At 49.6% G+C, this 20,135-nt stretch overlaps 6 protein-coding genes and 1 non-coding gene across 11 annotated transcripts in view; 5 read left to right on the forward strand and 2 right to left on the reverse strand.

Moving 5' to 3' along the window:
- The window catches only part of LOC126311215 (uncharacterized), a 60,232-nt gene extending 41,842 nt beyond the window's left edge, over positions 1-18,390 (forward strand). For all 3 annotated transcript variants that reach the window (XM_049992170.1, XM_049992169.1, XM_049992172.1), the window contains one exon: positions 18,367-18,390. The gene's annotated coding sequence lies outside the window, so the exon portion shown is untranslated. The remainder of the gene's footprint in view (positions 1-18,366) is intronic.
- LOC126311228 (U6 snRNA-associated Sm-like protein LSm5) lies at positions 2,231-2,989 on the reverse strand. 2 transcript variants are annotated; one of them, XR_007554466.1, is made up of 6 exons: positions 2,912-2,989; positions 2,729-2,824; positions 2,612-2,639; positions 2,470-2,545; positions 2,389-2,405; positions 2,231-2,310 (listed from the first exon to the last, which is right to left on the reverse strand). XR_007554466.1 is itself a non-coding variant. In XM_049992190.1 (5 exons), exons 1-5 carry the CDS (start codon positions 2,973-2,975, stop codon positions 2,331-2,333), a joined length of 339 nt encoding a protein of 112 aa, XP_049848147.1. In that variant the 5' UTR covers positions 2,976-2,989; the 3' UTR covers positions 2,231-2,330. The 2 variants fall into 2 exon arrangements, 1 of the variants encoding a protein (XP_049848147.1); XM_049992190.1 differs by having other exon boundaries at positions 2,231-2,405.
- On the forward strand, positions 4,378-9,893 carry LOC126311219 (riboflavin biosynthesis protein RibBA-like). The gene is made up of 2 exons (XM_049992178.1): positions 4,378-6,931; positions 9,841-9,893. The coding sequence occupies exon 1, from the start codon at positions 4,501-4,503 to the stop codon at positions 6,358-6,360; it is 1,860 nt and encodes a 619-aa protein (XP_049848135.1). The 5' UTR covers positions 4,378-4,500; the 3' UTR covers positions 6,361-6,931; positions 9,841-9,893.
- On the forward strand, positions 6,459-6,539 carry Trnal-uaa (transfer RNA leucine (anticodon UAA)). Its single transcript has one exon. It is a non-coding gene; the product is annotated as a tRNA-Leu (tRNA).
- LOC126311181 (glutamate--tRNA ligase-like) lies at positions 8,235-9,392 on the forward strand. Its single transcript, XM_049992130.1, has one exon. The coding sequence runs from the start codon at positions 8,235-8,237 to the stop codon at positions 9,390-9,392; it is 1,158 nt and encodes a 385-aa protein (XP_049848087.1).
- On the reverse strand, positions 12,445-18,574 carry LOC126311216 (uncharacterized). Of its 2 annotated transcripts, none has more exons than XM_049992173.1 (5): positions 18,400-18,574; positions 18,189-18,327; positions 16,745-18,025; positions 12,784-16,681; positions 12,445-12,713 (listed from the first exon to the last, which is right to left on the reverse strand). In XM_049992173.1, exons 3-4 carry the CDS (start codon positions 16,949-16,951, stop codon positions 12,986-12,988), a joined length of 3,903 nt encoding a protein of 1,300 aa, XP_049848130.1. In that variant the 5' UTR covers positions 16,952-18,025; positions 18,189-18,327; positions 18,400-18,574; the 3' UTR covers positions 12,445-12,713; positions 12,784-12,985. The 2 variants fall into 2 exon arrangements, with proteins under 2 accessions (XP_049848130.1, XP_049848131.1); XM_049992174.1 differs by having other exon boundaries at positions 12,453-12,713; positions 12,788-16,681.
- An 87-nt stretch (positions 18,575-18,661) lies between these two features.
- LOC126311231 (cytochrome b-c1 complex subunit 7-like) lies at positions 18,662-19,646 on the forward strand. Its single transcript, XM_049992191.1, has 3 exons — positions 18,662-18,801; positions 18,876-19,052; positions 19,112-19,646. The coding sequence occupies exons 1-3, from the start codon at positions 18,711-18,713 to the stop codon at positions 19,396-19,398; spliced, it is 555 nt and encodes a 184-aa protein (XP_049848148.1). The 5' UTR covers positions 18,662-18,710; the 3' UTR covers positions 19,399-19,646.
- The last annotated feature ends 489 nt before the right edge of the window (positions 19,647-20,135 follow it).

Raw genomic sequence — 20,135 nt, forward strand, 5'->3', positions numbered from 1 at the left:
ATTCTCCTCTCGACACTCAATCGTTATCCGGCCCTGACCCACGCCCGTCGGTATCGCGAACCGAGCGCTCTGACCACACGCGTTCGCTATCTCCTTCTTCACCAGCTGAAACTCGTTCATGCACTCCGCGTGCACGCGCGGAATCGACGAAAACGGACTGTCCACCACCAACCCGCCCGTCTGAGGCGATTGCGCTATCGAAACCCGCTTGCACGCAGACACGTGCGCGCTAATCAACTGGTCCTCCCCCTCAAACACTCTCCTGCTGCTCGACCTCTTCTTCGACTGCTCCCACCAAAGCTGACACTGCTTCTCAAACGGAAACACCGCGTTCCAAAAATCCGCCGACGCCATCCCGTTCAAAAAACTCCGATTCAGCGCCAATATCTGCAAGTTCAAGTGCACCAACTCCTGCGGCGCCTCCCTTATCCTCGCCGCCAACTGCTTCGAAAACATCACCACCAACTCGTCGTCCGAATACGCGCTCAACTCCGCCCCCACCGACCTAGACCCCCCCCTCTCCTCCACCACCTCCTCCCTCGCCCTCGACTTCTCCGCCTCCACCCTCGACGACTTCAACCTCACCTGTATCGACGGCACCTTCTCCGGCCCCGCTCGACTCGCCGCCGGAGACAAAACCACCGTCCCCTTCTTCAACGGCCGAATCGTCACGTGCGTCGGATTCGCCACCCCCTGGCTCGCCTGCGGCGCGCCCACGCGACCCCCCGGCGGCTGCGACGCCGCCCGGCTCGCCCCGCTGTACCCCACTCCCGGCTGTTGGGCCCCCTGCGCCACCTGTCTCGACGACGCGCACAAACTCTTCAACTGCTTGTAAAACACCTCCACCATCTCCTCCTGTCCAGCGTGCAGCGCCGCGCTCGGATCCACCTGCACGCAATAGTTCAAATACGCCATCGACTGCGCGTCCTCCGTCGAAATCAACGTCGACAAATACGCCCGATTCTCTCGAATCCACTCCAACCTCTCTCTCGTCTGCGTCCCACCTCCCACCTGACGACCCACCCCCCCCTTCGGCCCACCACCACCCGACTGCACCGACACCACGTACGTCGGCTGGTGCGCCTCCCTCTCCGCCGGCTGGTACTGCGCCGCCTCCCTCAACATCACCTGCTGCTTCAACCCCCCCCTCATCCCACCACGCCCCACCTGCTGCCCCACCCCCTGCTTCAACACGCCCCTCTTCGGCGACGCTCCAGCCTTCCTCTGCATCACTCCCTGCACCGCTCCCTGCACCGCTCCCTGCTGCGCCGGCATCTGCAACTGCTGCATCGGCTGCGCCTTCGTCCCCAACACCGTCTGGGAATACCCCTGCATCCCCCTCTGCACCGACTGCATCTGTTGACGCTGTCTCTGTACCTGGTGCAACTTCTCCAAATATTTCTGAATAAAAGTTATAAAATCAGAAGAACGCAGCAACTCCGCCTCCACAGACCCACCCGACCCTATCCTCTGCATCAACTCCTCACACGCCTTCAAATACTCCGGCTGACTCGACAACACCGACTCTATCCACCCCCCCCTCTCCTTCATCCAATTCACCTTCGCCAACAACTCTCTTATCAACTTCGTCCTCTCGGGTCCCATCGCCTTCTGCGCGTCGTACGCCCTCGCTTCACACACGCGAGACAGATGTCGATACGGCTGCTTCGCCCCCACGCCGCCCACCACCTTCACCTGCCTCTGCTGGTTCGGCAGCTTTCGACTAACCGTCTCTAAATCCTTCCGACAATCTAACAAATACTTCTCTAACGAGCCATTGCAACTCATGTACACCTTCTCCTCCCTCCTAGACGCCTGCTGCAGTATCTGCTCCTTCGTCATGCACTCGGCGCACTGCGGTATGTGCAGCAATATCTTAAATCTGCGCTCTCTCAAAGTAAGGACCCTCACCTCATATACACACACGCACGAGCACCTGACAGCCACCAAAACTTACCGCGTCCACGTACAACTTGTCCCTCTGACTCTGGCGATGCTGCACCGAAATGCTATGCACATCCGCGGGATATTCCATATTCCACATCCCCAACTGTAGTCGCGGACATGGAACAAACAACTGCCATTCTGTTGTTCATTTCTAACCAAAAAAAAAAACCGTACAAAAATTCTCCCCTCCCCGCTTTTCTATGCGCCTCAAACTCGGAGAACTTCAAAAAAACGCCCTGCCCACCAAACGCCCGCACTCACCCCCTCTCTCAACACACCCGCACTCATCAACTTCCTCTCTTTATTCCTCTCATAGCACTCCCTTCGCCCTACTGCTTGACTATCGGCGTCTCCAACGGGCCCCTAAATCCCAGCAAACCAGGTTAACCTCTCTTCCCTCGCCCCAGCCGGCCCTCGCCGCCGTCGCACACGCGTACATACAGTCCCTCTGGAACAATCTGCCCGAAAAAAGCTTAGCATTAACGAAAAAAAAACAGGCCAATACGCCCCCCCAGAACCTACCATCGAAATATGTGTCCCGTTCAATAAAATAGACGGAATTCTGTTCTGAACAACCGTGCCGTCCGCCGCTACATCGCTGCCGTAATCACGTCAATCCCCTCAACCAGAGAGACACTAACTCCACTCAACAATCTGCGCGTACAACTCAATGACGTCCTCCAAAATCAAATCTGTACATCCCCCCGATTCGGTCGAAGGCGACAAAGCGTTCCATTAGTCGCGGCCAATTTCGCCACCGCTCAACGACAGGTAAACGTACTGATAAACTCGTCGAACCCCATCAACGTCCCCAGGAGTTCCTTCTCCGATCGCATTATAATCCACACGCGCTTCTTCAGCTGCCGGTCAATGTACGCTTCCGACATCAAAACATGACGCAAAGAGTGAGACCCAGGAACCACAAACGCGCAGCACGAGCGAGCAAACGTTTTGAACTACGCACTCAACGGAAGAAATTGTGGATCGAAAGGAAAAGATGCCTTATTGGTATCTGACGTGACAGACATTTCAAAGGTGTTCAAATGCCATCTTATAATAGAACAAAAGCACTAAAAAATTAAAAAAAAATGCACGAAGTCAATTTATTTTACGTTCTAGGCCATGCCAAAGTCTATCGACAAAACCTTGAAACTCCCGGAAGCGGAAAAGCCGGATTTTTTTTTTGGCGTCACGGACAACCTGACTTCAGTGACGCTTCAACTACTGAGCGCCCTGTTGACTTTAGTATCTATCGTTGTCAAGGTAAAAAAAAAAAATAGCAACGCTGTAAAAAAAAGCTTACTCACTTCAAACTTCTTGTAATTAAGTCTCGAATTCTGTGCTGGTCAGCGCTCATTTGCTCTATCACATCAATCGCTCATGCTAGAACCTGCGACTCCGGCTACAGAAATATTCTGATGTGCACAGGCCCCCCAATCCTCTGCCTCATATCCATGTTTGTCAAAAAAAATTAGCTGGCCCTGACAGAATTCTACAGCCTAGCGCGCTCGAGCCGGACCATGGGCTAACATAAGTCTACACAGTTCGTCCTATGGACGCCGAAATAAAGCTAATCACGGAAGGATACATCCGCCTTGTTTAAGAACCATTGTCCGCACAGAAGTACCGTCTGAAAAGAGCATTACCGATTCTGTGCCGTAGATCAGACGGCGAATATGGGCCAGCGAACAGTGCGTCGCTTCTGTGGGCAGCACGACATAAAGTTGTGCCGAACACTAGTCGTGTAAGTCCCCAGACACAAAAAAAATATTAGCGCATTATTGATCGAAGGAGGAGCACAAAGGTTTATTCTTGCACAGTCTTCATTTTTTTGCTTATTCGACTCATGAAGCTATCTCTGGTATGGTAGAATCTCCTAGCACAGCCCTTAAGGCATTGAAGGTGGGTGTCGGTCAAGGTAGATCCGTCAATCTTGCATTTATTCATACACATGTTCATAGCATCTTCGAGCATCGAGACGCGCATCTTTTCTAAGGTAGAGGCGATGTAAACGAGTTTGTTCTCGTCTTCAGTGAGTTCGACGGAAGCAGACATGGCGGCGCTCGACATGCAGGAGGGGACAAGTCGGAAAAAGTGAAGTTTTTCGAACGACTGCTTCTGCTATATATCCTAGGTAGCTAGCGCGTGTGTACACGTGTATGCCAAAGTGTACCCGTATTTTTTTAACTTCTAAGAGAAAAAAAAGGCGCAGAGGCTCAACGCCGGACCTTGCGGCGAAGTGCAGGCGAGAAAAGAGAGATCTATGGCCAGGTGCCGCGGAGGTGGCAGCGATCTCGGAACCTCGAGAGTCCACGATCAAGACTCGTCGGAAAAGGGGCTCATCGAGGCTTTTTTATAAAAAGTTGTCACTGTCAGCTCCTACTTTTTTTTTGAGCAAAGCTTTTTTTCTCGTTCATGATGTTCATTTGCGCTTGTTATTCGCTCGCGTGTTGGATTCGACGGGCTGAGTTCTCTATCTCCTGGTCGATTTCCAGAGTTTTTGCTGGAAGGGTATTGCAGGAGAGAGGAGCTGAAGTGGAACAGGGCTGGGCTATGGGCGAAGTGATGTTTTCTCCTGTTGAGGAGGTGATTGAAGAGATAAGATGCGGCCGATATGTGGTAATCATGGACGATGAAAAGCGCGAAAATGAGGGTGACTTGATTATGGCGGCAGAATTTGCGACAAGCTCTGCGATTGCATTTTATGTCAATCATACAACAGGAATTTTGTGTGCACCAATAACACTATCTAGAGCGCAACAGCTGAATTTGTCTATTATGGTGCCCGACCCGAGCGACCCGATGAACACGGCGTTTACGATTAGCACCGACTCGATTTTTTGCACTACCGGTGTGAGCGCGAGCGACCGAGCGATGACGTTCAGACAGTTGGCAAACAAGGAAGAGTATCAGGCGTGTCACTTCCGATACCCCGGACACGTGTTCCCGTTGATTGCGCATCCGGACGGAATAGCGGGAAGAGCTGGACACACCGAAGCTGCAATGGAGCTGTGCAAATTGGCGAAAGTCAGGCCAGTTGCTGTCATTGGGGAATTAGTTAATAAAGACGGAACTATGAAAAGAACACCCGATTGTTGGAAATTCGCTCAAAAATACGGTTTGAAAATGACGACCATCAAACATTTGACCTTGTACCTCTCTGAAGCGCCTTCTCGTCCCCTTGATGTGCATTTGCCGACCGTCAGTTTGTACTCGGAGTGCACATTGCCAATCATGATTGAATCTGAAGACCTTGGAGTTTGGACGCTCAAGTGCTTTTATATGCATTCGAAAGGGCGGTTCTCTATTTGTCTGATCAAAGGAGACGTCAGCGCCGAACACGCTGGACCTGTTCTGACGCGAGTTCACTCGGAGTGCTTTACGGGAGACGTCTTGGGGTCCAAAAAGTGCGATTGTCGCAGCCAGCTCATAACCGCTCTGAAAGCCATCGCGTCTATAAACAGAGGCATTCTGATCTATCAGTTTGGACATGAGGGACGCGGAATCGGACTTCCCAATAAGATTTTGGCCTATCACCTGCAACAAAGTTCCCACTTGGACACCTATGCTGCAAACCGCAATCTTGGGTTTTCAGAAGATAGGCGGGACTATCAGGCGGCCGTCGGCATCCTCAAGGCCCTCCGAGTCCAAAAAATAAATCTTATGACTTGCAACAGAGACAAGATTTTGGCCCTGTCCCAGTTCATCAACATAGTTATCTACTTAGAGGGGCAGCCTAACGAGTACAATTCGGATTATCTCCAAGCGAAAAGAAAACACAATTTGCTCGACGAAAAAGACGTTATTCATCAAAGTGCTTTTCAGCAGTTTCTGACCGGGCGTAGCAACGACCTACATGTGCCCGACCATGCGAATGAGCTGGTCGGCGGCCACCAAAAGCCGTCTACTCCTCCTCCTCCTTTCCAGCACAAACAGATACCCTTTGAGCTGTTCGATTTCAAGCGATCCGACGTTACGGTTCTCAAGATATTGATCGTCTATACCATGTGGAACCATTCCTTCGTTTCGGTCTTCAAGGACAAAATCCACGAGCACCTCGTCTCCATAGGCGTTCCTGCCGACTCCATCCGACACTCTCTCGTTCCCGGGTCCTTCGAAATCCCGTATGGCGTCATGGCCGCGTCGAAGAACTACTCCTGCGATGCCATCATCTGTACCGGCGTCCTCATCAAGGGCGACACCATCCATTTCGAGGTCATCTCCTACTCTGTCGCCCACTCCCTCCTCAGCATTCAGTCCACTTCTAACATCCCCGTCATCAACGCCATCCTCAACTGCACCAGCGAACAGCAGGCATCCGTCCGCTGTCACCCGAACTCGTCACTCCCGAAGTCTATCGCATACACCGCCGCGTACATGGGGCTGATGCACCGTCATACGGCGTTCTTCTGAGCCAGGGTGCCCTTTTTTTTCTCTCCCTTTTTGCGCTCGCCCCTCTCCGGATCTCGAGACGACATGAGTTCGCTCCCAGCAGTCAATTATTGTAATGCGTTGGCGTGTCCGAGTGGTTAAGGAGTGAGACTTAAGATCTTATGGTGCATACCGCGCGGGTTCGAAACCCGCCGCCAACATTTTTTTTTTGCCGCTGTTCGACGCATCGCTGGAGTCATATGTCAAAAAAAAAACCTGTCAATTTCCGTTCGTTGGGCTTTCGGCGCACTTCTGCTTGCGTCCCAGCCTTTTTGTTCACACTCCCCCTTACGTCTCACCAAGTTTCATGGACTTCGAAGCGAACGACAAGAACAACTTTGGCATCAACAATCCGAATTTCGTCCCTGAGGTCGACGAGGTCTGCGGAGTTACGAGCGCCGAACGCGAAGTGTACGAGATCAGCAACACCGACCACATCAACGCTAGACTGCTGAAGTCGTTTCGAGACGCCATCAACAACAAGGCGATTGCGGTTCCCGTGCTAGCTGAAGAGGAAGAGGAGCAATGGGACGAAAATAAATAGTGGTTTTTTGTGGTCAGGGGGGTTTCTTTCTGTGCCTAGTTTTTTTACGTTTATTTTGACAGGAGGAGGAAGAAGATGGGCGTCGCGCGGTGCGGCGATTAGCCTACGCGGTCTCGAGGAATGAGTTTCAGCTCCGAGCCGTACTTGAATATGACGGATCCGGCCGATTCGTCGAGGTTGATGCCGATCCCGTCTGTTTTGATATGGCCGTTAGGCGGACTTTTTTTTTTGTCATGTAGTGCCGGGGGCGTCTTGCGTACCGTGAGTGATGATGGCCGACGTGTCGCTCGATACCTTGAACTTCAAGCATTCAAGTTGGTACGTGTGAGGTAAGGAGAGACGGCATCTTTTGGACGGACCTCTTCGGCGGCAAACTGGAGGGGGGAGGGTTAGTCGGCCGCGCTGGGCTCTTGTTGGTTTGCGAGGAACGGACCTTTGCGACAATGAGGAACGGCGTCTGCTCCGGGACGCTCAGCACCTTGTAGGGAAGGCGGGGGTCCGAGGCGAGTGTGATCCTGAAAGAGACTTTATTGGTTTGGTCGGTGGACGATTTGTCCCTGCGGGCGCGCGTGGATAGAGTCGGTTAGCATTTTTCTGGGAGGAGGAAGTACGTATATGATTGTGTATGGTTGCGTCGCGTACATGGTGCATGTTTTATTTGGAGGCGAAGGCTTTTTTTTTTTTTTTTGGCGCTGGTCTGCGAGGTTGCGGTCGCGCATTGCCAGTTGGGCGCTTCGGCTCAAGAGAGGTCGTGCTCGGGTGCAAGAGGGGAGCGATGGCACTTGGAATGTATCGCCCACGCTTATTGCTTCGGCGGTATGGCACAGCGGAGGCGCAGAGGGTGAGGACTCGGTTCGCGCCGAGTCCTACGGGGATGATGCACATTGGCGGCCTCAGGACAGCTCTGTTCAATTACCTGCTGTCGAGGCAGAGAGGGGGGGAGTTCTTGCTGAGAATCGAGGATACGGATCGGGTACGAGAAAATTTTGTGTGTGCATGGGTATGTATGCGTGTATGATGCATGCGCTGACGGTCAGGTCTCGCTTTTCGCCGGTCCCCGTGGGGCAAGCTGCGCGTTGTGCCCGGGTCGACTGAGAGCATTCGAGATGCGCTCGAGTGGATCGGCGTTTTTTTCGATGAGGGCCCGGGCGTAGGAGGCCCAGTTGGCCCGTACGTTCAGTCGGAGCGCCTCCCGGCTTATAGAGAGCACGCGGAGCGCCTTGTGCAGACCGAGCACGCCTACCGGTGTTTTTGTACCGCGGAGCGTCTGGATGCACTGAGGAGACAGCAAGCGCTCCGGGGAGTTACGTCGATGTACGACCGCTACTGTCTGAAGATGAGTAAGGACGCGGCGCGGCAGAGGCTCGAGCAGGGCAGGCGGTTTGTGATCCGCCTGAAGGTCCCGTCGGGAAGCACGGCCGTGTGTGACGATTTATTGGGTAAGGTTTGCTTCAAGAACCGGACGATAGACGACCAGGTTTTGCTGAAGAGCGACGGCACGCCGACATACCACCTGGCGAGCGTCGTAGATGACCATCTGATGGGGATAACGCACGTGATAAGGGGGGAGGAGTGGCTGGCATCGACGCCGAAGCACCTGATGTTGTACCGCGCGTTTGGTTGGCAGGAGCCGAAGTTTCTGCACCTGCCGCTCCTGTTGAATGAGGACAGGGCAAAGCTATCTAAGAGACATGCTCATACGAGCGTCCAATGGTACAAGGACCAGGGGTACCTCCCGGAGGCGGTTGCCAACTTCGTGGCGTTTTTGGGCTGGACTCCCCCAATGAGCGAGTCGACCCGAGAAATCCTGACGCTCGAGGAGATGGCTCGGCTCTTTGACGTCAAGGACCTGAACAAGAGCGGCGCGATGGTGCAGTTGAAGAAGCTGAACTGGCTCAACTCGCAACACCTAAAGCGCCTAGCTCAAGACGACCCTCAGACGCTTCTGCAGCGCCTGGCGCCCTATCTCGAGCAGAGGCTCGACATGTCGAAGGCGTCTCCGGAGTATCTGAAGAGAGTCTTCGTGACGTTAATTCTTCAAGACACAAAATTTTGTACCATTCCACAATTGATAGAAAGAAGTTTGCACTTCTTCGTCTCACCTGACTACCAAAGCGGTGAGGCCTCCGCGACCCTGAAGCGAATAGTCAGGCCGTACACCTGTCATCTATTAGATGCATTTCTGGCCGCCGCGGACCCACCTGAGTGGTCGAAGTCGCACATTTCTGGCCTGCTCCTTTCCGTGCTCAAGTCCGCGAGAACGGAAGCTCCCGATGCAAAGAAGGCGGACCTCTACCAGGTCATTCGGCTAGCCCTTACCGGCCTAGCCGAGGGCGTCGATCTTCTTGTCACCATCGAGATTCTTGGTAGGAAGACCTGTATCGAGCGCGTCGCGAGCTTCAGGCGCTTGCCGTCGCTCAGCGATGCAGCCCGCGAGCGTTGCCGGTCACAGGAGGACCTCGCGAGCTAGTCTGGTTCTTGCCGACCCTATTCGAAAGAAAAAAAAAAAAGAGAGAGGCTCCTGCTGATTGAACACACAATGGACGCTACGGACTTGACGCTTTTTTTTTCCCTTCCATAATTTTGTACCCATCGCGCGTGCGACACACTTCCCGGCTGTCAAAGTCCGATGGATCCCGCCGAGCACCCCTCCGGAAGCGACAATTCGAATAAAAGAGACGTAAGTGTAACTGTCCCTAGCGGCGCCGGGCCAGCGGAAATTTAGCGTGTTGACCCCCCCCCGTTTTGCGACAGAGCAAACTCAGCTCGCGGTTCAAGGTGGTCTTGAAGGGCGGCCGTGTGGCTCCGACGCCGCCAGACCCGAGCAAAGCGGTCGCGGACGACGAGCCGGCGCAAGAAAAAGTGCAGCCGGATGCCCCCCGTGCACACGCACAAGAAGCGATCGCGGAACGAAAAAGTATGTCAAATAAAAGAAAAAAATAAAAAAATAAAACTGTAATAAAATAATAAAGTTGGATTTCCGTCGCCACGCACTTGAAATTCTAACGAAAAACAGGGGCACCTGACGAGGCGGAGAGGCCTGCATGGGACTGCCTCTCCAATCCCTACCTGCGAAAGGCGTTCGATGAGCTGGACCTACCCCACGATCAGAAGGTCAAAATCTCGAGCGCGCTAAGCCGGCTGAAGATTGCCCCCACCGAGCAGGCGGCGCAGATAGCTATGAAATGCGTGAATGTGGCGACATCTGCTGCCCGGTCCGCCCTCTATTCCGGCAAGATGGACGACGAGGACGCCGAATCGCTGGAACTGGAGCTAGAACTCGAATTCACGCAATTGTCTCCAAAAATCAGAGTCGCCCTCCTAGGCAAAGTCGACGAACTGGAGAACAAAGGCTGGTACGGATCTGAAGCCAGGAAGAATTACCTGCTTTCTACTTCCAGAGAAGCCGCCTATCACAACGTACATCTGTTGGCGGATCGCCGTCGATTGGGCCCATATTACCTAGATCCTCACACACGGACCATACAAACCTACTACTCGTTCCGAATTCGAGCGCCACCGATCTTCGTCCCCCAGAGCGGCGCCGCGTCGACGGAGAACCGCCACGGGGGCGGACCCGACTCGGTGCCGGCTCACGAGCCCGTCGCGTCCCCGCCATCTCCCTCGATCGACGGATACAAATACTGGCTGCAACAAGAACTGGAAAACCACCTAGATGCGGTACGTCGCCTCGACACGAAGGACTGCACGGTCAAAAGTTGGTATGATCAGTTCCTATCCAGCTGGAAAATTCTCCAGCCATTCGGCGCATTCGACTATCTGGAATTCGAGGACCAACCCTTCGACGAAATGCGCCGCCCCAGCCCTCTCACTCCCGCCATGCGCACTATCTGGAAGTCCTACAAGAAAAGACTCGAGGCCCGGTTCGCCGCTCGACTAACGTTCGAAGCGGCCAAGCGCACCTTCCGACGCATCAAGTACGCCGATCCAGGCGACGCAGAAGTCGACCCCTCGAAGCTCCTTACTCGCGACGAACAGCGCAAAATCGTCAAACGCGAGAAAGAAATGCAACTCCAAAAACGCCGACTCCTAGAAGCCCACCCCAACCTGTATTCCGAAGAGGAACTGGACCTCCTCACCTGGGCAGAACTCCAAAACCTCATCGAAAAACACGAAAACACCTCGGTCGACTCCTCCCAACCACACTCCCCAAATGACCGCCACCCCCTCGACGAACAATCGGCTCCCAAACCCCACGCTTCTACCTTCGTCATCAAGCTAAAAAGACCCTCCGCCGTCGAACATGAAGAACTGTACCCACAAAAAAAAAATAAAAAATGAAAATAATTGTTCCGACATTCGCACCACCACATCACTTCGCGCGCGGCCACGCAATAAAAAAAGCATAAAACACCCCAGCAATCATCTCTCTCAGCCCGCCCGGCATGGACCGCAATATAGGGAACGAAATATGGGGTATGGGACCACACCCTGTTTCCCCCCCCTCACGCGCTTTACGCTAATTTTTTTTTGACAAGTCGGAAACATCCCATTCAAGACGTCCGAGGAAGATATAAAAAACCTATTCAGTCAAGTCGGCCAAGTTGTCAACTTCAACATCGTGGTCGACCCCGCCACCGGGAAGTCAAACGGCTATGGATTCTGCAAATTCAAAGACAGCCAGACGGCCAGCCAGGCCATCAAGCGATTCAACGACTACGAATTCAACAGTAGGAGCCTGAAAGTAAGCCTGCCGGATTCCGGGCAAAAGGACCAAAGGCAGATGAGAACTCTTGCAAGTCAAACTCCAACAAGACCCGAAATAAAAAGAAAAGGTACCAAAATTTTATTTTGTTTTTTTTTTTTTTTAGCTGGAACTCAACTTTTTTCTTTTTCAGCGCCAACTAAAGCGCTTCCAGGCAGCTCTGAACAAAAAATCAACAATGCGCTGGACAATATGTCTACGGAACAAATAACCGAAATATTGCTAGCTGTCAAGGCAAAAATCGAACAAAACCCAGAAGAAGCACACCAAATGATTGGGTCCAATCCGGCACTCGCCTACGCGCTGCTTCAAGCGCAAGTCATTCTTGACCTCCTTCCAGAAAATGAGACGGAACAATTTACCAAAAACCCAAAAACATCTCCAGAAACCAGTCCGCCTATGCCTCCTCCACCCCCCAATGTGCCTCCTATGGTTCACATGATGCCAGGATATCTCCCGCCACATTCACCCTCCATGGTTCCGCCATACAATGCGCCAATGCCCCCCTTTCACTCAGCCACCATGTATGGCGACTATACGCATCAGCACGGTATGTACCCAGAGCATATCCCCCCTCACTTTCACCAGCAACAACAAGAGTACGACAAACGCATCATGGCCACCTTCGAAACTGTCCTAAGAATGACCCCAGCTCAGCTAGAAAGCCTGAGTCCGGAAGAAAGATCCAAAGTCGAATCTATCAGAGAAACCTTTTACATGCTTCAACGACAACAACAACTTCAGCATATGCACGGACCGCCTCCTCCATAGTCATCATAATAAAAAAAATTGTACAAACCCGAAACAGAAAAATTTATTCATGCTTCTTCGACATCGAGGATTGAAGCGCCTTCGAATTGCTCTCACCTAGTTTCCCCCCTTTGAAAGATTCGTAGAAATTCTTCGGCGAGCCATAACTGACCCAAGTCCATGCGCCCAACGCAGCAATAAAGATACCTGCCTGAATACCTATTCTCGCTCCCATCGCCCGAATATTACTCATGTTGCTGCCTTTGGTGCTCGCTCTGTACCCATATACCAATGCACCAGATAACAATCCAACAGCTGAAGAAACCAGGTAAAAAAAACTCGAATTTCTCTGATACAGCGTACAGCCGCCCACCTGCAAACGCACCTACAAGTCCACTTATCTTCTGCAAGGTATCTCCTTGTCGGCTATCTTGGCCCGTTTTGTACCTGACGGGCTTAGCAGCCGTGCGATCTAACTGATCGTTTGTAGACATTGAAAATAATGGTGTATCTTTTGTACCGAAATTCTTGCATATTACGTATATTAAAAAATTGCGAAAAATGGGGTGAAAAAACAAGCCACTTCTTCAACGCTTGAGGGGCATTCTCCTCACGGTGCGCCTAGGTCCACTGTTGAACCCGCCTGTGTTGCTGCTAGTCCCTGGAAGTTTGAATTGAATGTCGTCCAAAGAAGCGGGCTGCTGTACAGGCGCGCTACCAAACAGTTGAGACGGAGATGCGACAGCAGAGCCGAACGGAGACGGAGATGACAAAAATGAAGGCACTTCAGCTGTGCCGAAGCCCGTCTGAGGAGCCGAAGAACCGAATGAACCGAAGTTCTGAGGTGGGCATGTCTCAAATCCCTGGGGAGGACCGTGCTTAGAGACCGCGTCATTCGCGTTGTAAGAAAACGGACCAGAAGAATAATGAGATCCAGAACCTTGGTTCTCAGAAAAAGGCCCGTGCTGAGATGTACCAAACAGATGATTGACAGGTGACATTTGCATGCTCTGATTAACGGGCAGTACTTGTGTACCTTGATTGACAGGTGGAATTTGTGTGCTTTGATTGACAGATGGCATTTGTGTACTGAACGGATTGGCATTCTGATGATTGTCAGTCAGTGAATTGAACGTCGTGCTGTTACTCCATCCATTTTGACCGAACGAATTTTGACCTTGATAGGCGGAAAACGAGCCTCCAATAGAAGAAGGAGCCTTCTGAGTATCCAGGGTGCTTTGATAAAATGTTCCTGTCGGTTTCGATGAACTACTGAATGGAGATGCGACTTTTCCAGCTTGATCCCCAAATATCAATTCAGAACCAAGTTTGACACCGTTACCTTCATTGCTCCCGAAACGGGCTGGTGGTTTGGGAGTTGATAGAAAGGGTTCATTGCTGCCAAAGGTACCAAATGAAAATTTCGCAGGCGATGCATTAGCTCCTTCGTTCTCATTGACTTTAGAGCCAAATGAAAACTTGGCAGGTGGCGCGTTAGTTCCTTCATTTTCATTGACTTTAGAGCCAAATGAAAACTTGGCAGGTGGTGCACTACCTCCTTCGTTCTCGTTGACTTTAGAGCCAAATGAAAACTTGGCAGGTGGTGCATCAGTTCCCTCATTTCCACTGACTTTAGAGCCAAATGAAAACTTGGCAGGTGGTGCATTACTTCCTTCACTCTCGTTGACTTTAGAGCCAAATGAAAATTTAGTAGGTAGTGCACTACTTCCTTCGTTCTCATTGACCTTAGAACCAAATGAAAACTTGGCAGGTGGTGCACTACCTCCTTCGTTCTCGTTGACTTTAGAGCCAAATGAAAACTTGGCAGGTGGTGCACTACTTCCTTCATTTTCATTGACTTTAGAGCCAAATGAAAACTTGGCAGGTGGTGCACTACTTCCTTCACTCTCGTTGACTTTAGAGCCAAATGAAAACTTGGCAGGTGGCGCGTTAGTTCCTTCATTTTCATTGACTTTAGAGCCAAATGAAAACTTGGCAGGTGGTGCATTACTTCCTTCACTCTCGTTGACTTTAGAGCCAAACGAAAACTTGGCAGGTGGCGCGTTAGTTCCTTCATTTTCATTGACTTTAGAGCCAAATGAAAACTTGGCAGGTGGCGCGTTAGTTCCTTCATTTTCATTGACTTTAGAGCCAAATGAAAACTTGGCAGGTAGTGTAGTAGTTCCCTCATTTCCACTGACTTTAGAGCCAAATGAAAACTTGGCAGGTGGTGCATCAGTTCCCTCATTTCCACTGACTTTAGAGCCAAATGAAAACTTGGCAGGTGGTGCATTACTTCCTTCACTCTCGTTGACTTTAGAGTCAGATGAAAACTTGGCAGGTGGTACACTGGTTCCTTCGTTCTCATTAATTTTGGAACCAAGTGAATAATTTGAATCTGAGCCAAATGATGCAGAAGATCGCTTCTTGGATTCGAAATTCCGACCAAAATCAAATTTATTAGATGACATTGACCATGAAGGCTTGTCAGTTTCTGAAGATGGCTCGATTGATTTAAATATAGAAAGACGAGAGTTGGATTCAGAATCCAATGTGCGGTTTTTACTCACTTGGGTTTCTGAATTGTCAAGTTCTGCTTTATCAGATTCTGAAACAGATGGTGTACTTCCTTCTTTGTGGTCTCCCGAAACTTCATTTTTCAAAGACTCCTGTTCTATTGACGACGGTGTGGCATTCAAGTCACCCTTTCCGTCTCGGTTTTCTTCTTCTCTCAATTCCTGTACATCGGCATTAACTAAGTTTTTACGAGGAGACGGTTTAAAAGAAAACGCATGCACTGCAGAAGAGCCAGGTGAGAATTTGGAAGCCTCTGCAAAAGGGTCTGAATTCAATTTTCCTATACTCGATGAAAACTTTGAGAATATAGACATTTCTAATTCCTTATCAGATGAAGGCATCTTGCCACCAAAAATACTATGACGACGACCATCAGAAGGATCCTTGGTATCATCACTTGATTTCTTTAATCCTATTGACTCCATTGGATTTGTTGGCTCCTCATTTGATCTCATTAGTTCGTTTGGCTCCGCTAGTTTCGTTGGTTTAGTTGATCCTATTGGTTCCATTGATTTCATCAATTCTGCTGATTCCTTCGGCTTCATTGATTCCGTTGCTTTAATTGGTTCCGTTGGCTCTGTTGCTTTAATTGGTTCCGTTGGTTCCGTTGATTCCGTTGGTTCCGTTGATTCCGTTGGTTCCGTTGGTTCTACTGGTTCCGTTGGTTCTACTAGTTCCGTTGGTTTCGTTGGTTCCGTTAGTTTTACTGGTTCCGTTAGTTTTACTGGTTCCGTTGGTTTCGTTGGTTCCGTTGGTTCCGTTGGTTCCGTTGGTTCCGTTGGTTCCGTTGGTTCCGTTGGTTCCGTTGGTTTCGTTGGTTCCGTTGATTCCGTTGGTTCCGTTGGTTCCGTTAGTCCTATTGACTTCGTGGGCCCCATTGATTTAATTGGCTCTGTTGGCTTCACCGGTTCCATCGGTTCGACTGACTTCACCGACTCCTTCAAAGAACCCTCACGAGAAGTTTCAGCCGCCGGTCGAATCCTCGGCTCCAATGGCGCAGCCTTAGGCACTGTAGCCTTGCGTTTAGACTCTGATAAGATAGCAGCAGTTTCCAGTAAAGATGTAGATGGAGGTAAGTCTAGGCTGGGTAATGGACGTTTTCGAGTAGTTCTGGGTGTCGGCTCAGTTGAACTAAGTGAACTTATCTTAGGCGGCGGCGCAGAATCGTAGGACTGGCGGTTATGGCGCTTGATACCATATGAATATTCCTGGTACTTGTCTTGACCAGTTAAAGACGCCAACTTGTTGATTCTCCTAGCCGTATCTAATGTCCTTTTAGCAGTAAAACTATATCTTGTTGCAGGCCTAATCAACCCAGACCCCTCAACGTGCCAATCCCCATTAATCCCACCATCTATAGACGATACGCCTTCATTTTCAGAAGACCGATCGCGATCATCTCTGTCTCCACTACCCTTAAGTCTCTTTTGACGAGCCGGAGAATACCCTCTAAAATCACCACCAGACATCTGCTGATTCAAACCTCTCTTCTTCTTGTTCGAAGACACTACCGGCATAGATTGAGTATCCCACCTTCTGTTGCCAAACGATTGACCCAAATACTCACTCATACGCAGTTGCTCCGATGATTCCGTTATCGCGTCTATCAACCTAGGAACTCTCCTTTCCGCATTTAAATTGTCCCGCATACCCCCCACCTCATTACCTACACCAGCAAACGTACTCCTGGTGTTCAGACTGTCGTGCTACGTGCAAAAAAAATCAGAAACTCTTCTATACACACATACCCATTACCCACACACACGTACACTTCGCTCAAATGCCTCAACTTTCTGCGGCTCAGCGTCTTTGACCTCGGACATTCTGTTCTCAACAACTCGATCTGCATCACCATCCTTCCCTTTCTGCTCTTCCCACCCGTCGCCCTTACTGCGACCGAATAAAGAAGAAAAAAAACTCTTGAGGCGACCAACCGGACTATGTGAAGCTCCAAGAACAGGGAGCTTGTCTGCCATCTCTAATGTAAAGCGATCCAAAAACTATGCCAACGCATCAACATCAAACAAACATCACAAACGAGAACAGAAGCCGCGCACTTGCCCCACACATGCGAACCCGCACACAATGAAATGACTGTAGCCATATACAATTCCTCTTTAACAAAAAACAACACATATACACGTGTACACAAAGAATAAAATGAGCCTGCCTAACTCACTAAACCGCCATTTCCTTCTTCGTGCTTATACATACAAATAGTCGCAAACGCTCTCCCTGTCCAGGAAAGCAAACGACGACTAACTTTCTACTCGTAGAAGCAAAGAGAAAAAATATTGATGCGTTCATCAACCATATATGAACCTTGCGCCACACACTTCATATCGAAAACGCCTTGTACAGAGGGGGTTACAGCAAAAACGCGTTCCGCGAGACACATTTTCACAACTCTGAACTCTCTATCCCTCCATTGGTACCAGCTGAAGAGCACCAAATTACGTAAAATGTATTACACAAATATAACCTTTCGAACCCCATATCGCTGCAGTTCACTCTCTCAGGCACGTGCTTTCCGCAGAGAATTCGATTCTCGAATTGCCAAAGCACTCCGAAAAAATTTTGCAAATCCCTCCTCAATGGCCGTCAAATGTGCGTCCACACCGAACCGCAATCGAGCCACAAAACCACAGCGAAACCTTTCGATAATCCCTTTATGGGTTCTTTTAGATTCCTCTCTGTGGCTACTTTATGGTTGACTACTCAAAATTTTAAAAAAACGAAATAATTTGTTTGGCAATGGATAAGATTCAGTTTTTTGGACTGTACTAAACGTACACAAAAGCACGCCCAGTGCATTTCTCTCATAAACCCCCCTCTATTGTGAGGTAAGACACTCCTTCAAATGACAAAGCCAAGGTTCAAACTAGAACACCCGCTTGGTAAGAAGAGGAAAGATGAAACAGTTCTTTATGTGTTGGGCAGTATTAACCGTCTCTCTGAATCCAACCAATCTAGAAAAAAGAAAAGAAGTTTCAAGCAAAATTCGCGCAAAGTATCCAGAATGTATCCCTGTATGTATATGCGGTACAATGCTGTACGCACATGGCACAAAAAAAAATAACCAGATTTTAAGGTTATAGTAGAGAAAGCACCCGGTAGCGATCTACCTGAAATCAGCAAGAAAAAGTATGTCGAATCGTATCCAGCAAAAAAAATTCTTGGTTGCTGACGTGTTGGTCGACAGATTCCTCGTACCACAACATATTTCAGTTGGTAAATTCTTGTGTGAGATAAGAACACATATGAATAGGGTATGCACGACTATATGTCACGAAGGCTCTAGCATTCTGCATTCTAAATTGCCTAACACTTGAGAAGCTCTCCGAAGAAACAGCTATTTTTTTGTTTATAAATAACTTTATCTTGACAGCAGGTATGATAAAAAAAAAAAAAAGTATTATTGCACCTTCTAACCCCTTGCGTAACCGTCAGGCGTCACCATGTCAGATATTTACAGCAAGTACAAAGATGAAGACGGATTTCTTTATATCATGTATAGTGGCGAAAGCACGTTTGGGATGTGCACTGTGCAGCTTCCAATGCTATCCAAAACTCCTCGTATATAGATTGAAAATGTGTGCTCTGACATAAGAGAAAAAAAATATATATATACATATACATAAAAATCGGTGTATGCATTTTGTTCACTTGTCTCCTACATACAATTTTTGTTCTACTTTGACAAAACACATTTCGTTTTTGCCTTCGAGCTCTCCGATGACATTAGGCACTCGATTTCTCGATATCTGTGTCCGAAAGGCTGGAGGCTGTAATCGCCAACCTGCGACGAAGCAATCAAATTTCTCAAGTACGCTCCCCTTTTTGACGTACACATCGTACTACGTTCTTTTTTCACGTGCAGCGTGTTAACTTCTCTTCAAGCTATGCCGACGTCCGTAAACGATGGCATCTATAGAATGCATCCGGAAACGGCGCTCAAGGCAATACGCACTGTCAATTCGCTTCGCCAACATTCCATTAGGCCAAAGCTCTATGACATGTTTCTCAGCACAAAAATTGTCGACCTCGTTCGCGACTGGCAGGGATACCATCGATATGGTGCGTTTGGCACTTACAGCCAAAAACTGTGAGAAAAGTATTAACTCCTCTTTTTCAAGGTTTGAAACACGACGATTTATGGAACGATTTTCCCTATGTACAAGAAGCGTGTCTTCGTTTGCCTAGACAAGAACTGATTGATAGAACCAACCGCATCAGGGAAGCATACGTGGCTAACTCTCAACTTCGATTCCTACCAAAGGAAGAGTGGCTCAAACCCGAAGAGGATTGCCCCTATCTTCAGCCATACATTATAGAAGTCCAAAATGAATGGAACGACCGTAAGGCCTTCCGCAGCCGCATGCCCAGCACGCTCAACCAGCTGCTCAAAATTGTCAAAAATTAGCGGTACACATTTTTCGATTTGATACAAGACTGCCGTTCGGCTAAGAAATAAATTTTTTTTTCGCGTTCTCATGACAAAAATGGGTTAGAGCCGGACGGTGCGTTCTGGATCCGCGCTTTCCTGCATGAGTGAAGAAGAATTATTTTAAAATTACTGATTACTGGCTGAAATTGGCTGCTAAAGGAACAAACTTGCCCTGGTAGTTCTTAAGTGCCTCGGACAAAGTGCATCTCTTATCGCAGCCTCCCGAAAACGTCAATGACAATTTATCCATCAATGGAAAATCCAAGATCTGATTTGAATTCTTTCGGGCATTTCGTTTTCTCGGTACTTCTAAAAATGTACAAGAGCCACGTGCAGTTGCACACCTTTTTTTGAGCGCTTGGTTGAAGCTCTACTCCTTCCTCGGTCACAACCCCGTTGGGTTGGACTAATGTTCGTCAGTCCTGCTCAGAACTGCGCAGCCGTCTCTTAAAAAAAAAGAGCTGAGAATTAACAGAACTGAGTAGTTTGTGCCTTTCGACAGAAACGCCTAGGTTCGAAATGCATCTCATGGACCGTTCTATAGGTCGTTCGGTGAGTGTCTCGTCCGAGCGACCCATAAACATTCCGAATTGAGGAGGGAAGAGCTTCAAAAGAGGCGTCCCAACTCATTTGTGAGATTTAGATCTCGAAATGGTTCGCGTTCCTCACTTGTGGGCCGCGAATCCGTGTTCTGGGAATGTGTGATCGACCAG

Source organism: Schistocerca gregaria, unplaced genomic scaffold (assembly GCF_023897955.1).
Source record: "Schistocerca gregaria isolate iqSchGreg1 unplaced genomic scaffold, iqSchGreg1.2 ptg000400l, whole genome shotgun sequence".
Classification (NCBI taxonomy): Eukaryota; Metazoa; Arthropoda; class Insecta; order Orthoptera; family Acrididae; genus Schistocerca; species Schistocerca gregaria.

Bases quoted from the DNA above. Each gene is read 5' to 3' on its own strand.
- LOC126311231 (XM_049992191.1), top strand. From the start codon at position 18,711: ATGACATTAGGCACTCGATTTCTCGATATCTGTGTCCGAAAGGCTGGA. The intron at 18,802-18,875 runs GTACGCTCCCCT...CTTCTCTTCAAG, and splicing joins GAAGCAATCAAATTTCTCAA to CTATGCCGACGTCCGTAAAC. The intron at 19,053-19,111 runs GTGCGTTTGGCA...CTCTTTTTCAAG, and splicing joins GCAGGGATACCATCGATATG to GTTTGAAACACGACGATTTA.
- LOC126311216 (XM_049992173.1), bottom strand. From the start codon at position 16,951: ATGGCAGACAAGCTCCCTGTTCTTGGAGCTTCACATAGTCCGGTTGGT. The intron at 16,682-16,744 runs GTACGTGTGTGT...TTTTGCACGTAG, and splicing joins TTGAGGCATTTGAGCGAAGT to CACGACAGTCTGAACACCAG.
- LOC126311181 (XM_049992130.1), top strand. From the start codon at position 8,235: ATGTACGACCGCTACTGTCTGAAGATGAGTAAGGACGCGGCGCGGCAG.
- LOC126311219 (XM_049992178.1), top strand. From the start codon at position 4,501: ATGGGCGAAGTGATGTTTTCTCCTGTTGAGGAGGTGATTGAAGAGATA.
- LOC126311228 (XM_049992190.1), bottom strand. From the start codon at position 2,975: ATGTCTGTCACGTCAGATACCAATAAGGCATCTTTTCCTTTCGATCCA. The intron at 2,640-2,728 runs GTACGTTTACCT...GGGGATGTACAG, and splicing joins GGGGTTCGACGAGTTTATCA to ATTTGATTTTGGAGGACGTC. The intron at 2,406-2,469 runs GTAGGTTCTGGG...TTTTTCGGGCAG, and splicing joins ACGGGACACATATTTCGATG to ATTGTTCCAGAGGGACTGTA.